The sequence below is a fragment of the Somniosus microcephalus genome, chromosome 3, assembly GCF_052327205.1.
Source record: "Somniosus microcephalus isolate GS21.2 chromosome 3, FLI_Smic_1.0, whole genome shotgun sequence".
Taxonomy (NCBI): domain Eukaryota; kingdom Metazoa; phylum Chordata; class Chondrichthyes; order Squaliformes; family Somniosidae; genus Somniosus; species Somniosus microcephalus.
In genome coordinates this window covers 341215073-341230450 of record NC_140989.1, presented here as the reverse complement: position 1 = coordinate 341230450, position 15378 = coordinate 341215073, and the positions used below count along the sequence as shown (strand labels likewise).

Below are 15378 nucleotides of genomic sequence, written 5' to 3'. Positions count from 1 at the left end.
GTCTCGGTCACTAACCTCAGCCGAGCGTAACTACGCCCAGATTGATAGGGAGGCCCTCAGCCTAGTGTGGGGAGTGAAAAAGTGCAACCACTATCTGCACGGGCAGAAGTTCACCTTGCTGACTGACCACCAACCACTTGTCTCCATCTTTAATCCAAAGAAGGGCGTTCCGGTGATGACTGCGCAACGGCTACAAAGATGGTCCCTTTTTCTAGGGGCGAACCAATATGAAATAGAGTATAAGGGCACGAAACAGCATGGAAACGCTGATGGGCTATCACGCCTGCCATTGCCTACTGCAGAGGAAGCACCAGCAGTGGACCCTGTCGAAATATTTTATTCGACTATAATTGAACGCTTGCCAGTAACTAACGCGGATATAGAGAAGGAGACCCGAAATGACCCGACACTGTCTCGGGCATATGACTTGACGGTGAAGGGATGGCCAACACATGGCGACTCACTGTTGCCAGCATTCTCATCCAGAAGAGAACAGCTGTCAGTATGCCAGGGGACCTTGATGTGTGGATCCCGAGTGGTAATTCCACCCAAGTTAAGGGAGAGAGTGCTCAATGAGCTTCACGAAGGCCATCTGGGAGGGGTGAAAATGGAAAGCCTTGCTAGGGCTTATGTGTGGTGGCCGGGGATCGATCAGCAAATCGAGGACCTGACAAAGAGCTGCTCAGGATGCCAGAAGGTCCAAAATGCACCACCACATGCCCCTCTACACCCATGGGAGTGGCCCTCCTCTCCATGGCAATGGGTGCATATTGATTTTGCTGGTCCATTCATGGACTCAATGTTTTTAATAGTCGTGGATGCGCACTCGAAATGGCCTGAGGTGATCAAAATGTCCTCCACCACCACGGAGAAAACGATTGCAGTCCTACGGACCATATTTGCCAGGAACGGCTTGCCAGAGCAGATTTGCTCTGATAACGGACCACAGTTTGTGTCCGAAGAGTTTTGGAAATTTATGAGAAGGAATGGGGTAAGGCATTACACATCTGCCCCGTATCATCCAGCCACAAATGGATTGGCTGAGAGGTTCGTACAAACCTTTAAAAAGGCAGTAAGAGCCATGTGCGATGACGACATTCCACTGCAGCATAAGGTGGACAATTTCCTGTTAGCCTACAGAAATGCGACACATGCAGTCACCAACCAGACCCCGGCCATGATGTTCTTTAACCGAAGGTTGAGATCTCGTCTGGATTTGCTCAGACCAAATGTACGAAGAGATGTTGAGAGTAAGCAATTCCAGCACATCAATGAGAAGCCGACAAGGAGCTTCAATGTAGGGCAACCAGTCTTGGCCCGCGACTACCGAACAGAGAAATGGCAACCAGGAACGATATGCACACGGCAGGGGCCACTAATGTACACAGTGGATGTTGGGGAGAACATTGTGAGACACCATGTCGACCAGATCCTAGCATCACAGGAACGAGTCAACCCCATGTCTCGCGTACCTGGTGATGAACCCGACATAGAGGTAGCATCTCCCCCAGAAACAGTAACATCGGAAGCTGATGAACCAACCGACGACAGGGGGGCAGAATCGCCTCCGCACCAAGAGCAAGACACTCAGGAAAGGCGCTATCCAGAAAGGATCAGGAAGCCGCCCCAAAGACTGAATTTATAAATGGACTATTTTCAGTTAATGTTGCATGTTAAAAGTATTAATTGTTAAATGAATGTTATGGTACTGTTAATCTAAAAGGGGAGGAATTGTAGTGTATGTACCTTTAAGGGGAGAACTACTTTTTACAGCTCCTGTATACTGTAGTACCGGCAGTGACCACACCTGTATATAAACCCTGGGTAGGGATCTGTACTGTTAGTTTTTGAGAGACCCTCATCCAGTAAACACCTGTTGATTGTTCCTCTGCAGCCTCTGTCTATTTGTTGAAGGACACCATACATCAAGATTCACGGATTTAACAGGCTTCAGCTAATGTCTCATCTGAAAGACATTGGACCAGATCTTGCTGGAGCGGGACATCTCGCGGTGTACACCGTTCGTTAGATTTTTTTTTCCTGCACCCTTCAGTTCGAATGCATGACTCAACAACCATAATTCAGAATTTGAACTTTGCTATACATAGGACAGAATTTCAGGCAGTGCTGCTGTTCAGGAGAGAGTTCAACAGGCAGAAAGTGGCAATGTTAGCCACTGGTCTTTTGTGCGGGCTGCTTGCAATTACACAGAATGTGGAGGCACGGCTGCAGAGATCTTTAGGAAAGTCACAGCCAGCAACATCTTGGAGCGAATGGATTCTGTAATGGAGCAAACCTTCATCACCAAATCTACCATTCGGCACTGTTTTGAAATATACTGGCTTCAGGAGTAAGAGATAAATAGTTTTTTTGCAGATTGCTAAACAGAGCTACAATATTGGGTGAATATAAGCTTTGCAGAACACAAATATTACTGATGTTGACAAATGCACTATGATTTTACAAGAAGTACCTTAATTTTTCAAGCTAAATCAATCACTTGTTCGGACCAGCACAGCCAAATGCAATTACCCAATATAAAAGCTGCAAATCTGTAACTGAGAAGGCGTTTACCCTTAGAGTAAGCATGGGTGGTCAGCACCACAGTCAATCTTTCTTGACAGACTTATTGACTTGGTTTCCTCAGTGCTGGAGTTAATACACCACTTAACTGGTTGCTGTCCCCAATTTTGTCTTTATCATCCGCAGGCGACACTTTGATCATCAAAGTGAACTTTTGATGACGGCTGCTAGGTCATTGATGAACATGAGAAATAAAACAGGCAGAATTCCCTGTTGGAATCAGGCATGGCTGTTGTGATGAGGAGAAAAACATGTGTTTATCATGATGTGGTGCTTCCCATTCTTTGATCATCAAATTCAACAGCTCACCACGTCTATCATAAAAGACCACCTTCTCAATCAGGTGAAAGAAAATGTAGCCGCTTAAATTCTCCAGCATTTTCACGGGGGTCACTACTCTAACCTCACACCAGATAGCAGGAGAATCACTTCATCATTGAATAACGAGACTTAAGTTATTACAAGTTGGCTAATTGATGCTGAAGTTAACGAGTGATCAGATAACAGGTTGTTATGACTGAGATTTCTGATGCCTATGGGTTTCCTGAGCTTTGAAATTATAGGAATAGTGGTGTGTTCTTACTGGAAAACGAAGGGAGAAGCTGAAACTATCAGCTTTTCCTTTACCAAGGATTCGTCTTTCTCTGCCCAAAATAAAAGGGGAGTGAAATTCATAACAACCTTTTCTTTTGAAGTATCTGCTGTTGCTTATAATGCTTTGTCAAGGCATTGTTAATGTGAATTCAGGGAAACGTGTGGCTGTTTTCCACTGAGGGAAGTTAAAATGACCAGCTTACCTGCTCAAGTGGAGTCAGTTCAATAATGAAGCAACTGTGCTCTTTGGCAGAAAATTTGTTTCAAAATTTGTTGTTGCTGGTGAGAGACGACTGCCCAGGAACACAACAGAGGCTGAGCACCCACCCTGCCAACTACCATCTGCTTTTTAAACAGTTCACTGCTGCCTTCATTGGCAGACCTGGATTCAGGAGCATTTCAGCCGGATGTTCAGTAAAGTGTTGAAAAGCCCTGATATGTCGCACAGCTGTATATTTCATGTTTTGGAAATCAAAAATCTCAAGGTTTGGATGTTTAAATGAACCATTCCAAGCACCAAAAAGACCTGTACTAACCAAAAAATTACTTAACATATCATTTTCTACATCAACCTACACAAGCAGCCGCAACACACAATTTTTAAAACTTCAATTGCTGCTTGCTTTTTGCTCCTGATTTAATGGGTGGAATTTTCTTTACCTCGGCGGGTCCGCTGCGTGCGGTGGCCCCGTCGGGCCCCAACCCCGTTGTTGAAAATGAACTAATGAACTTACCTTAATGGGGCCTATTAAGTCCGCCCAGCGTGTTACCTGGCCCAATGAGATGGAGCGGGTCTGGTGATGTCATTCATTACTTTTTGTCAGCTGGGATCTTTAAAGGAACATGACCAGATTAGATTTGAAGTTTTGTCTAACATAGTGCTGTCAGTGCACTACAGCACTGAGGTGCTGTAAATACCGATAATGACTGCACAGAGGTGCACGGCTGCACCCAGGTTCTCCGATGACTCCCTCCATGTGCTTATGGAGTGAATCAGAGCACACAGGGAGGTCCTCTTCCCTTCCAACGGGCGGAAGAGACCCCCTCAGGCGACCAAGACAGCCTGGTTGCAGATTGCAGAGGAGGTCACAAGCAGGGATGTGGTCAGGAGGACCTGGGTGCAGTGCCACAAACGTTTCAATGATCAGGAAATGTTAGTACAAAGCCACACTCAACTTCATCCTGCTGTGCCTCTCATCACATCCCCATCACTCTGCCTTCCCTACCCTACTCCTGCACATCCTTACTCACACCAACTTACCTTGGACCTCCACCCATCCCCTCTCTCTCTATCTACATTATCACATCCCCATCTCACTAGCCACCCCTCACACTCACCCTCACCCTAGTGCAATCATACTAACTAACAACACACAAAGGTAGCCACTTGGGTGTTTTATCTAATGTTTATGTAAGGTTTCTGTTAATGTGGTATCAAACATAAAAATCTTTATTTTCAACGCTTTCTGGTCTTGGACAGATTTGTGTGCGCCTTTGGAAGTGGTTATTGAGTTGCAGTGAATGGTGAGACGCAATGATGATGAGTGTGAAAGGAATGGCTTGGACATTGTAGGGATGCTTTATGGTGTTGGTGTGGGGTGGTGCCAACCTGGCGCATCACATGGCAGCCATATGAGTGTACAGCATCAAGTGAAGTAAATCTGGCCATGATGAGGTCATCCCTGGCCTCCCGGGCAGCAATGTGTAGCATCAGGTGATTGCGGTATTGGTGGTGTTGGTGCTGCTGGTATTCGGGCTCATTGTGGTCCGATTCGGAGGACCAAGGTGAGACAGTATAAACTGCACCCATGTTGATGGAATAGATGGCAGGTGAAGTACAGATGACAGAAGCATTCTGTCAATGGTGAGAGTTCTTCCAATGAGGTGACACTGGATGGAGACTTTGCTGGAAACACTTGTAGCCTGCAGAATCAGTGCTGGAAATGGACTGAGCTACAGCTTCTGCCTGAGGAAAGTGATCATCTGTCAGGTGGGAGCTTTTACTGTACATTTGATGCTGTCAAGTAATCAGCTGGAGCAATGGCCACTGAACTCCTTCAGGTTGACAGACATGGTTCCCGAGCTGCCTGAATCCCATGGCTATGCAGGGAATTTTAAAAAGTAAGTGAAAAAAGGCTCTTAAGTGCCTGTAAACTACCTGATAATCATCTCAATTGGGTCGCCTGTCGGTCGGTCAGCTCCGCGATGACAGACGCCCCAGGGGGAAAGGCACGTGGGAGCGAAATGACAGCGGGTTCCTGACCCATTATAAAAAATAACAACTTTCCCACTGATCGCGGCCTTTAGCACCCCGGAAAATTCCGGACATAGAATCAAAGTGCAGAAGGAGGCCACTCAGCCCATCCTGTCTATCCTGCTGCTAGCTGCTCAGCTGGAACTATCGACTCTAATCTAATTTCTCTGCTTTCTACACATCCTTTTATATGCTTCATTTTCAAATACGTATCCAATTCTGTTTTAAATGAGTCTCTGCTGCAATGGGCACTTGTGGGCACAGAGACTCAATTAAATCAGAATTGGATACGTATTTGAAAATAAAGCATATAAAAGGATGTGTAAAAAGCAGAGAAATTAGATTAGAGTCGATAGTTGCAGTGTTCTATAACCCTCTCTGCAAAAAGCATTCTTCTAACTTCCCCTTCATTCTTGTAGTGATAATCCTGAGTCTATGCCCTCTTGTTATCGATTTACCAACCAGAGGAAACTATCTTTTTCTATTTACCTTCTAAAAATCTTTCACATAATTTTGAAACCATCGATTCGATCACCCTTCTCTGTTCCAGTGGGAAAAAAACTCCCAATTTTTCAAGCTTTTTTTTCATGATTATAACCGCTCATTTCATTCCCGGTATTATCCTAGCAAATTTTCGCTATACCTTTTCCACAGTTTTAATTGTCTTCCAATAATGGAGTGCCGTAATTGGCTTGGTTTCTGCTGGCCAACCAATGGAATCCAAAAGACCAAACTCGCCCAGTGGAAAACTGAAGTCATTCGCAGTTTGATAAACAATAAAATGATGATACCATTGCATGGTTTCCAAAAGCTGAAAACAGCCATGAATAAGTCTGATTTGTTTTATATTTGTTAACGCTTCCTCCATACATTCATATCATCACATTTACTTAAATGTATTGTAATGGAAGCTTACTTATGTAATCAGTACAGTACTCCCATTCTCATCAATATACTGTAGTCTAGGTAGTGCATCACATTCTAAGTTCTCCAAATAGTCCTTAAACTGGCATATCATTGTTTGTATAAAAATGGAAGTATATAAATATTTGTACTATGATACTTTATGATTCATCATATTAATCCTTTATTCCTGATGAGTGCTACAACTATAGCAATCAACTAAACTCTTAAATATTGTGTGTAACGTGTGATATGTGAATAATTTAGCTTGTAATATTTTATTTCCTTCAGATTGTTTTCTGGAATAATTATTGTTTCAGTTGCTGCTTGCAACATCTCGGTATATAGCTCATGTGCCTTCTCTCATTTTCTTTTCTCAGCTGCCGATACTGGCCTCCTCCATTGTCAGCCTTTATTTCCTAGAGCTCACTGATGTCTTTAAACCAGTTCGCTCGGGCTTCAGCTGCCATGACCGGACACTCAGCATGCCGTATATTGAACCCACTCAGGAAATCATCCCCTTCCTCATGTTGCTTAGCTTGGCATTTGCTGGACCCGCAGCCATGGTTTGTACTTTATACAATATTATGAAATGCATCTTACGTTTGAAATTTAATGTATGATTGATTTTGCCGACATTTCCAATCACCGCCCCCCCCCCCATATTTAACTGCTAATCAAATCAAAGTTTTTAAGCTCATACATAACTCCTTGTTATTCTGCAAGCGTGACCTATAATTTTGCTGCACATGAGACTGAGATTTCACGCATGAACATTTTAAAGGTTAATTCTTAATTAAAATAATATTGAAGAGCTGGCAGTAGCATTTCCCATGCTTTCTTTAGAGGCTTTTTTTAAGCTGCTACCCCACAGATTCATGCCCACGACATAAATTGATCATGTTGGTGGGCTCCAGGCACATAGGGCATTCTTCTTTCACGGGATCAGTTGTGTCATTGTCTCCCTGCTTTCCAGGAACAGCAAAGGCCCTGCATTATTCATCCCCTTTTAATTGAGCTGCCAGTTGTGCTGGGTGCACTGTGCTATACGGGGACTCCGTTGTGTGTATCAGTTGAAGTATGGAGGACTGGCTCGCCACGTTTACTTATTTGAGTCTAGTTCCTTGACTTGACCGGGACATTTGTAAGCCCACATTTAGCTTTACGAGTGTACTGGTGTTTGTGCTGTGGAGCGCAGCCAATGAAGAGCTGTACTCCTATAAAAGTATGTTCATCAGTGCAAAAGACCATTATGACCCACTTTTGACTGGTCTTTCATATTCATTAAAGAACTGCTGTCATTCATGGTCACCGCTCTCTGGTAATTGAATCTGATGCATTGCATTATCAGCTCTACTCTGGTGGATATATTGGAGCTGATATTGGAGCTAATCTAGGTCAGCAGAGAGCCAGATTACACTAGTAGACAAAAGTTAGCTCATTCAGATAAAAAGAGCACATTCTCTTTTTTTTTTCACGGACGAGGGAAGTTCATGCTGGTGAATGGAACACTTTCATTTCAGAACCTAGTTTCAATGTCAAGCACGCCGACATCAGGTATAGCATAGTTAAATACAGAATAGAGCCCACTTAACTCTGCCCTTACAATACGGCTCAGTCCTAATCTCAAATGAACACCTTGTACTGGGGTAGCACTGCAATGTTTTTCCATTTCCTACATCAGCCATTCTATGACATTTCCTAGTGAGAGACAATTAGCATTAAAGTAAGGCAGTTTTGCACTTTTGCCCATGGATTATGAACTGGATTAAGAATGGGTCAAACCAATTTCACACAAGACCCTCACAGCTACCAGAGAGAGTATTTGAACCCTGGCTTTAGAGGTCAAATGCTAGCATATAGTTGTCTGCACAGCCCAGGTCCTCTCCAAAAAAGCATGTTCAATAATATAGTGGCCCCTGAATTTCCTCAAGGATTCTGCCAGGGTCCCACCATAAAGGGGTCCAGCAGAACCTACCAGCTTACAGCATGCTCCTGCCAACTCCAGGAACTCCCATCGGCCTTGTAACCAGAGGGACCTCTGCTCGACTCTTACAAATTTAATGGGACAGAAATTCGGGTCGGGGGCTTCTCGCGGGTGCAGGCCCCCGACCTGCACTTACCTAGCGCGCCGGCCGTTGTGCTGTGGGCCCACGTGGGATTCCGATCCTGGGCCTGCTCCAGCTGCCGGCGCGCAGTGCTTGTGTACCCCAGGGGCGCAGTTAGTTCGAAGCGTCCACTGGGATCACGTGGGCCATGGAGAGCCAATCGGAGCAGGGAATCTCTATAGAGATCGGCCCCAAAACATAACTAAAATTTCAAATAAACTTTTTTAAAAATCACATTTTTAAAATAACTATAAATTACATAAAATAACTATTTTAAACAATATAAATTTTTGAAAAAATTAATTACAGTTTATAACGGGGCTAAAAATAAACTTACCTTTCTTTAAAGTATTTAAAAATAATAAACCTGTGGAAAAAATGTTTTAATATTAATTAATTCACCACTTACCTTGTTAAAAGCAGGCCTTGCGACTGCTTTTTAAAAGCATAGCTGCTGGAGACTTACCCTCCCGGAGAAACCTGTAAAAAAAACGGAAGTTCCAGGCGTACGCGCTGCCTCTCCAGCGCACGTGTTTGACCTGTGAACCCCTTCCTTCAAGGGAACGGAAGTTCCGGTTTCCAGCGCATGCGCAGTGCATGCACGAAACCGGCACTTTCGTTGGCCCTACGCGTGAGTACCCAGCGCGTACTCACTCGTGGGGACCTGAATTTCTGGCCCAATGATGCCAAGGGGTGGAGCTGGGTCGGGATTCCCTACGCTGGGAGTTCTCGCTTCCCAGGCAGGAGCCCAATTTAAGTATGATACTAAGCGCTACGCTTCGCCACACTTCCATCTGAAATATATTCGGAAAACAGCAACTAACTGAACAAATAGGGAACCTAGCAATCAACGCGTAATATCTTTAAAAAGGTATTACAAACAGAGAAAGAAATGAGTCTATCACTGATCTCCGGAAGAGCCAATTCACAGGTATTATACGTTTCTATACTGCGACTTAACACAAAACAGCACCGTAGAGATCTGTTAGTAGTGGTAAAGTGTGAAAAAAGACAAAATTCTCCACAGGCCCTACATCAGATACACAACTGAGTACCTCAGACGATCCATCGAATGTAATTCAGTGGGAGCTGAGGTTGTTTACACAGCCGAGGACTGAATTGCATTGGGTTGTGAAGAAAATTAAATCTGCAGCCTGGAGGTGTAATATTTAACTCCACAACAAAATCACAGCTGATAAATTTACTACATTTTGTTACAACTAGTTTAATACAGCTGCTTAGTTACTACAAATTAAAATGAACAATGGCCATTTAAATATGCCATGAGGCTGTCTGTGGGAACCATGCTCGGAGTCTATAATAAAAGGGGGATTTATTACGGCTCATTGTTATTGAAAGAGTTATAAAGAAAATCTTATATGAAATCTGCTGTTTTTAAGATTTAAATATTCTGGAACCTGATAGCTTTGATAACTGATGATACAAGGTAAATTAGGTCTTTATAATAACATAATAATACAAATTGATATTAGTGGATTTCCTGTGAGTTTGTTTGTGTCTGTCGGAAGATATATTATTGCATAATGACAGGAGTTTAACGCACAATGTATTGTTATTTATCTTAAATTGATTTACTGAAAAGCTTAGAAGTAATATAAATTACTCAGCAGCTTTGCAGCAAAATGAAGTTTCTTTGCACTAGCAAGACATAGAAAGAACCCTTAAGAAGCTGGTCTGTGTGGTGTGTCAGGCCAGAGATTGCACAGGTCGTTCATGCCAAAAGTGTAGGGGAGGGGATATTAAAAATAGTGAATAAAATGAAACGTCCATAGAGAAACAATCAAAGCAACTTAAATAGGCAGCAAAAATGTTTTCACCAAATGAACAGAAAAGGCAAAATTGCCGATCAATCAAAGCGCATGTATGTGAAAAGTTGACACGGTTGGGTTGGACACAAAGGGGGCGATTTTGCCAGCCCTGGGGAGGCGGGTATGGAGGTGGGACTGCCGGGAAAATGGCAGAATTTGGGGGCGGGTGCCCAACCCACCTCCATGCCATCTTGCCAGGAGGCAGGTAGCCGTCCCGCGCCGGGTCCCATCTCCTTGCAGGCGGGAAGGGATTAAAGCCTATTAACTGCCTGTTAACAGGTAGTTAACAGGCAGAAAATAGGATTACCTTTTTGCCTTCACAAGCGCGGGCTTCCCGAAGGCTCCAAAACCCGTCAGCTCAGTAAGGCGAGTACTGGGGGGTCGGGGGGTGCAAAAGTGTGGTGTGAAGGTAAGTGATGGGTGCAAGAGTGTAGAGGTGAGTATCTGAGGTAAGTGCAAAGTGTTTTTAAAAGTGTACTTACCTTTGTTTCTCCCTGCAGGCTTCAGTCGGTGTGTATGCGGAGAGCCTCGGACCTCCGTGTTGGAGATGACATGTCCGTTGCATTCTCAGATGCAACAACCATCTCATTTCTGTAAAAGAAAGAAGTTTGATGAGGTCTTGAATTCAAGACCTCCTCAAACTACAGAGAATGTCACTGCTTGACAGCTTCACAGAGCTGTCAAACGATGACAATTCATCTGTCAAAAATTTTTGACAGATGAAACGTCATACATTGACGTTCTCTGCAACCGACTTTCCCTTAATTGGCCTGCTAAGCCCGCTGGGCGGGCTTAACAAGGTCAATCAAGGGAAAATAGCGTGGGTTGACCACAAATCGATGGAGGCAGGACATCGACCCGCCAAGCAGCAGTCCCACCTCCAACACAACCCCATTAACAAAATCGCCCCCAAAATGATTGGACCCGATTCCAACACTGTAGCACCGACTCCTCAACCTGCACTCTCTGAGTGTGGCTCCCCCTTCGGGAGTTGCAGGATCGTGGAAGTTTCCCTTTAAGATGCGCTGTGCAGTAGCTACAAGACTGTTAATTGTATAGTTCGGTACGCTCACAAGTTGCGCCTTCATGTATTCCAAACTCTGTTTTTCTTTTCAATGTTAAGGTTAGAATCTATGCAACGTTCAGTTCTCCATGGCACTTTACCTTTGTTAGCCCATGTTCACAAGCCTTAGTCAGCAACAACATTGTTTTAATTAGCAATCAGCATTTATTTTGGCCATGTTTTTGACATCTTCTTACAGTATTATCGGCAGCGTGGTAATTGTAGAAGTAGCGCCTGCCTGTTTTTATGCTGATTGCAATTGTTTCTGCTAAAAAAAACTGATTTTTTTTGTCTCTATATTGTGCCACACCTCATACATCATCATCGTTATCCCTTTAAATTTGACTTGCACCTAATTTTCCTTTCTTATAATCCCTAGACCCATCTGACTCTACAACTGAGACTGCGAATAATTATGCCAATTATTTTATACCACAGAATGGAGTGCCCTTTGTGCTTGACATTTTGGGCAGTATTTGCCCCAATTCTTAACCATTTAGAACTGACTTAGAGCTGAAGACAAAACAATTGGCCCCGGTATCTATAAGCTACTAAGACTTGTAATTTTTTTTGAAGGATGGTGTAGGAAATAACATGGTATTTTGTAAGTTTTGATATCAAAACAATCACTACTGTATATTCATGCTGTAATTTTACACCTCTGCCAATATGGGTGGAATATTCCAATAATAATCCACACCTGCTGCATATGAGAGTCCATTGGTGGTGCAGGGCTATGTAAAATTCCACCCGCTAGATATTTGTCTTTACCCCCTGGGCATTCAGCATTGCCTGGGCAGACTGCAAAAAGAAAAATCTCTTTGTTAACTTTAGCAAAACTTCACATTGCAAAAAAAACCTCACAGTAATATTAAATTGGGTCTGAGGGAGCCTTGCATTAGAATCGAAAAGTAAAATGCACTATTACTACAATGTTCCCTAGATCGTAAAATACAAATAATAGCTTTTGGATGATTTCCATTTGAAGCTTAAGAGTTGGCATTTTACTTGAGAGAAGTTAAATAAATGGTCATTGTCCTTGTTAGTATTTAAATTACATGGTGGGTAGATTCACTCTTTGTCTTTCCATAATGCATTATGACTTACAGTCAGTCAACTCTTTACATTAAGGACACTCGGGCATTTTGATTATTCCTCAGCTATTTGAGCCTCTTTGTTCCATGTGTTTCTAATGTTGCATTTTCCTATTGGTAATAGTTACTTTTGTTATAGTGACTAGCTAATGAATTGATAATAAGCAGCTCATTACAACATTATTAAAGAGTTGAGTCCTGCTATTTAGTTCAAAATAAGCATGGTTAAGTCATCTTTTTTATGATTGACACACAATAATTCCTTTAGAGTATGAGGGGTAAGTTTTGAGAAGTATTGCTCATAGTGCAGAACTTCCACATTAAATGGATAGAAAATCGCGTCAGATGCACTGACCTGTGTGTCTAAATTTCCAGGGATGCTAAAATCAATTTCATGGTTTCAAACAGAAATATAAAAATTGGAAATAATTATTCTTTTGCACACTACTCTTTTAAATTTATTTTTCTTAAATCATTCAGTGCTGGAACAATTTTCAACTTTGGACACCAATAACATCAAGCACTCTTAGGGCATGTACAGCACAGATGTTGAATGCGATCTCCCTTACTCTCCCACAACAGTGTACCTTATGCCCAGTTGGTAAATGTTATTCCCTATTATGCCAATGTGCATTTTTACATTTGAACATATTCGGCAGCATTATGTCCTTGCTGAGTAAGGTTGCCAAGTTGTGCTGAATTGTGAGCCGTTTTATGGACCTGTCTTCACTTACAGTCAGGGAGAGAGGAGGCTTTCATTACATTAGTCCAGGCTGGATTCAAATCCAGGGCCCAGATATGAGAGAATAGCAATTTTAACTCATGTTCACGTCTAGTCCCCAACACATTGGCAGGGAACTTGCGATGAGAGTAACGGTGAGGCTATCACCGCTTATTGTTATAATAGAGGAAATCTGACAGCAACTTCCGGAGTACGCGCATGCACAGTTAAACGTGGAAATCCAGAAGTTGCTGTTAGAGATTCCCTGCTCCTCCATAGGGTGTACTGTTACAATCCTTGCCGATAGACACCACTGAGATGAATGCAATGGCATGAACCTGCTGTACATGCCCACTAGTTCTGCACTAAAAACAACTGAAAAAGTTAGGGCTGGTGCATTCAGGAGTAACTGAGATTTTAATGACATGATAAGTGATAATTACTGCTGAACAACCTCTCTGGCACTGAAAAATTAATTTTACAAGTGTGGAGTTGCATTCTCTCAGAAGAAAATGACTGCTGGAGATTTTTTTTTAATTGTACTTTTTCTATCTGTCTCTTTTATCTATCTCCCTTAATTCCACCTGTATTTCCCAATCTTTATTTCACTTTCTGTACGTCATTGAAATCTAATTTATATTTCCTGCTTTATACTTCCTTGTTTGAACTCTGTGGGCTGGATTTTGTCAGCCCTGAGGAGGCGGGTATGGAGGCGGGACTGCCAGCAAAGTTGCAGAATTTGGGGGCAGGTGGCAAACCTGCCCCCATCCCGCCTCCGTGCCCTCTTGCCAGGAGGCGGGAAGCCATCCTGCCCTGGATCCCGTCTCCTCGAGGCGGGAAAGGGATTAAAGCCTATTAACTGCCTGTTAACAGGCAGAAAATAGGACTATCCCCATTTTTCGTTCCAATGTGCAGGCTTCCCAACCTTGGGGAACCCCGCCAGGGTGTAGGACACGAGTAGGAGGTCTGCGGGGGTCTGAAAGTGCGAAGTAGAGGTCAGTGATGGGTGCAAGTGTGGAGTGGTAAGTATGTAAGGTGAGTGTAAAGTGTTAGAAAATGTTCACTTATCTTTGTTTCTGCCTACAGCCTTCAGCCGTTGTGGAGCCGGAGTCCTGACATCTCCACTGTAGATATCACAGACTGGCTGTTGGATCCTCCGATCCAACAGCCAGGTGATTTCTACAAAGTTGAAAGGTTTGATGAGTCCTGAACAGAAGGACTCATCAAACTACACAGAATGTCAGTGTTTGATAGCTTCACAGAGCTGTCAAATGCTGACATTTCTTCTTTCAAAAAATTTTGACAGATGTCACGTCATACATTGACATGCTCTGTCACTGACTTCCCCCTAATTGGCCTGCTGAGCCCGCTGGGCGGGCTTAACAAGGTCAATCAGGGGAAAATCCCGCTGGTTGGCCAGTAGCTGATGGAGGTGTGATTCAAAGCCGGCAAGCAGCAGTCCCGCCTCCAAAAGCTTCCCATTGACAAAATCCAGCCCTGTGTGTCTCAGTGAAGATTCTTCAGTCCGATTGGTTGAAAAGACTCGCTGTTGCTTGCCCTGTTGACAGATGCCACAGATCCCCTGTAGAGGGGGCCGCACTGGAAATGGCATTGGATTAGAGAAAATCTCTGCTGACAAGCCCACAAAAAGTCTGTGAGCAGCTGTGAGTGAGGTGAACGACGAGTGCTGTTCCTTCACTGCTGAGAGCAAAATCCAGGCCTTTTTATAAAGAAATACCGTCTCTGCTGTTTAGTTTATTTACTGTTACATATAGTATCAAAAATCCATTCTTGTAAGAGAGCGGAAAGCATGTTCGAATGCTAAAAGCTGAGAAATGAATTACAACTAAAATGAACAATTAACATTTTAACAGTACTGTTTCCTAATGGACCAGTGAGTTTATCCAGCTGAGTCATACAGATAAAGAAGATCCTGGGGAAGACACCTTTCGGGTTAAGGAGGGAAAAATAAGACGGGATTCTCACCATTAATCCCTATCCAATAACCTCTGCTGCAAATGATTGCATGTGGACTTCAGGTAAGGATCAAGCGCTCCCTGGGGTTGAATGGTCTGCCAATACTGACTGACAAGGCTCATATTTGTGGAACCGTTCCCAGAAAGGAGTCCAATCCTTCAGGAGAGGAGAGGAGGAAATGCTGTTGAGCAAATTTATTTTCATATATAAGATGACAAAATGTTGTTTTGAGAACTTATGGGGAATGTTTCT

At 43.3% G+C, this 15378-nt stretch overlaps 1 protein-coding gene across 2 annotated transcripts in view; it reads left to right on the top strand.

Moving 5' to 3' along the window:
• The window catches only part of plppr4a (phospholipid phosphatase related 4a), an 89714-nt gene that overhangs the window by 34534 nt on the left and 39802 nt on the right, over positions 1-15378 (top strand). For both annotated transcript variants that reach the window (XM_085983258.1, XM_085983259.1), the window contains one exon: positions 6715-6900. In XM_085983258.1, coding sequence (XP_085839384.1) covers positions 6715-6900 — 186 coding nt within the window. The remainder of the gene's footprint in view (positions 1-6714; positions 6901-15378) is intronic.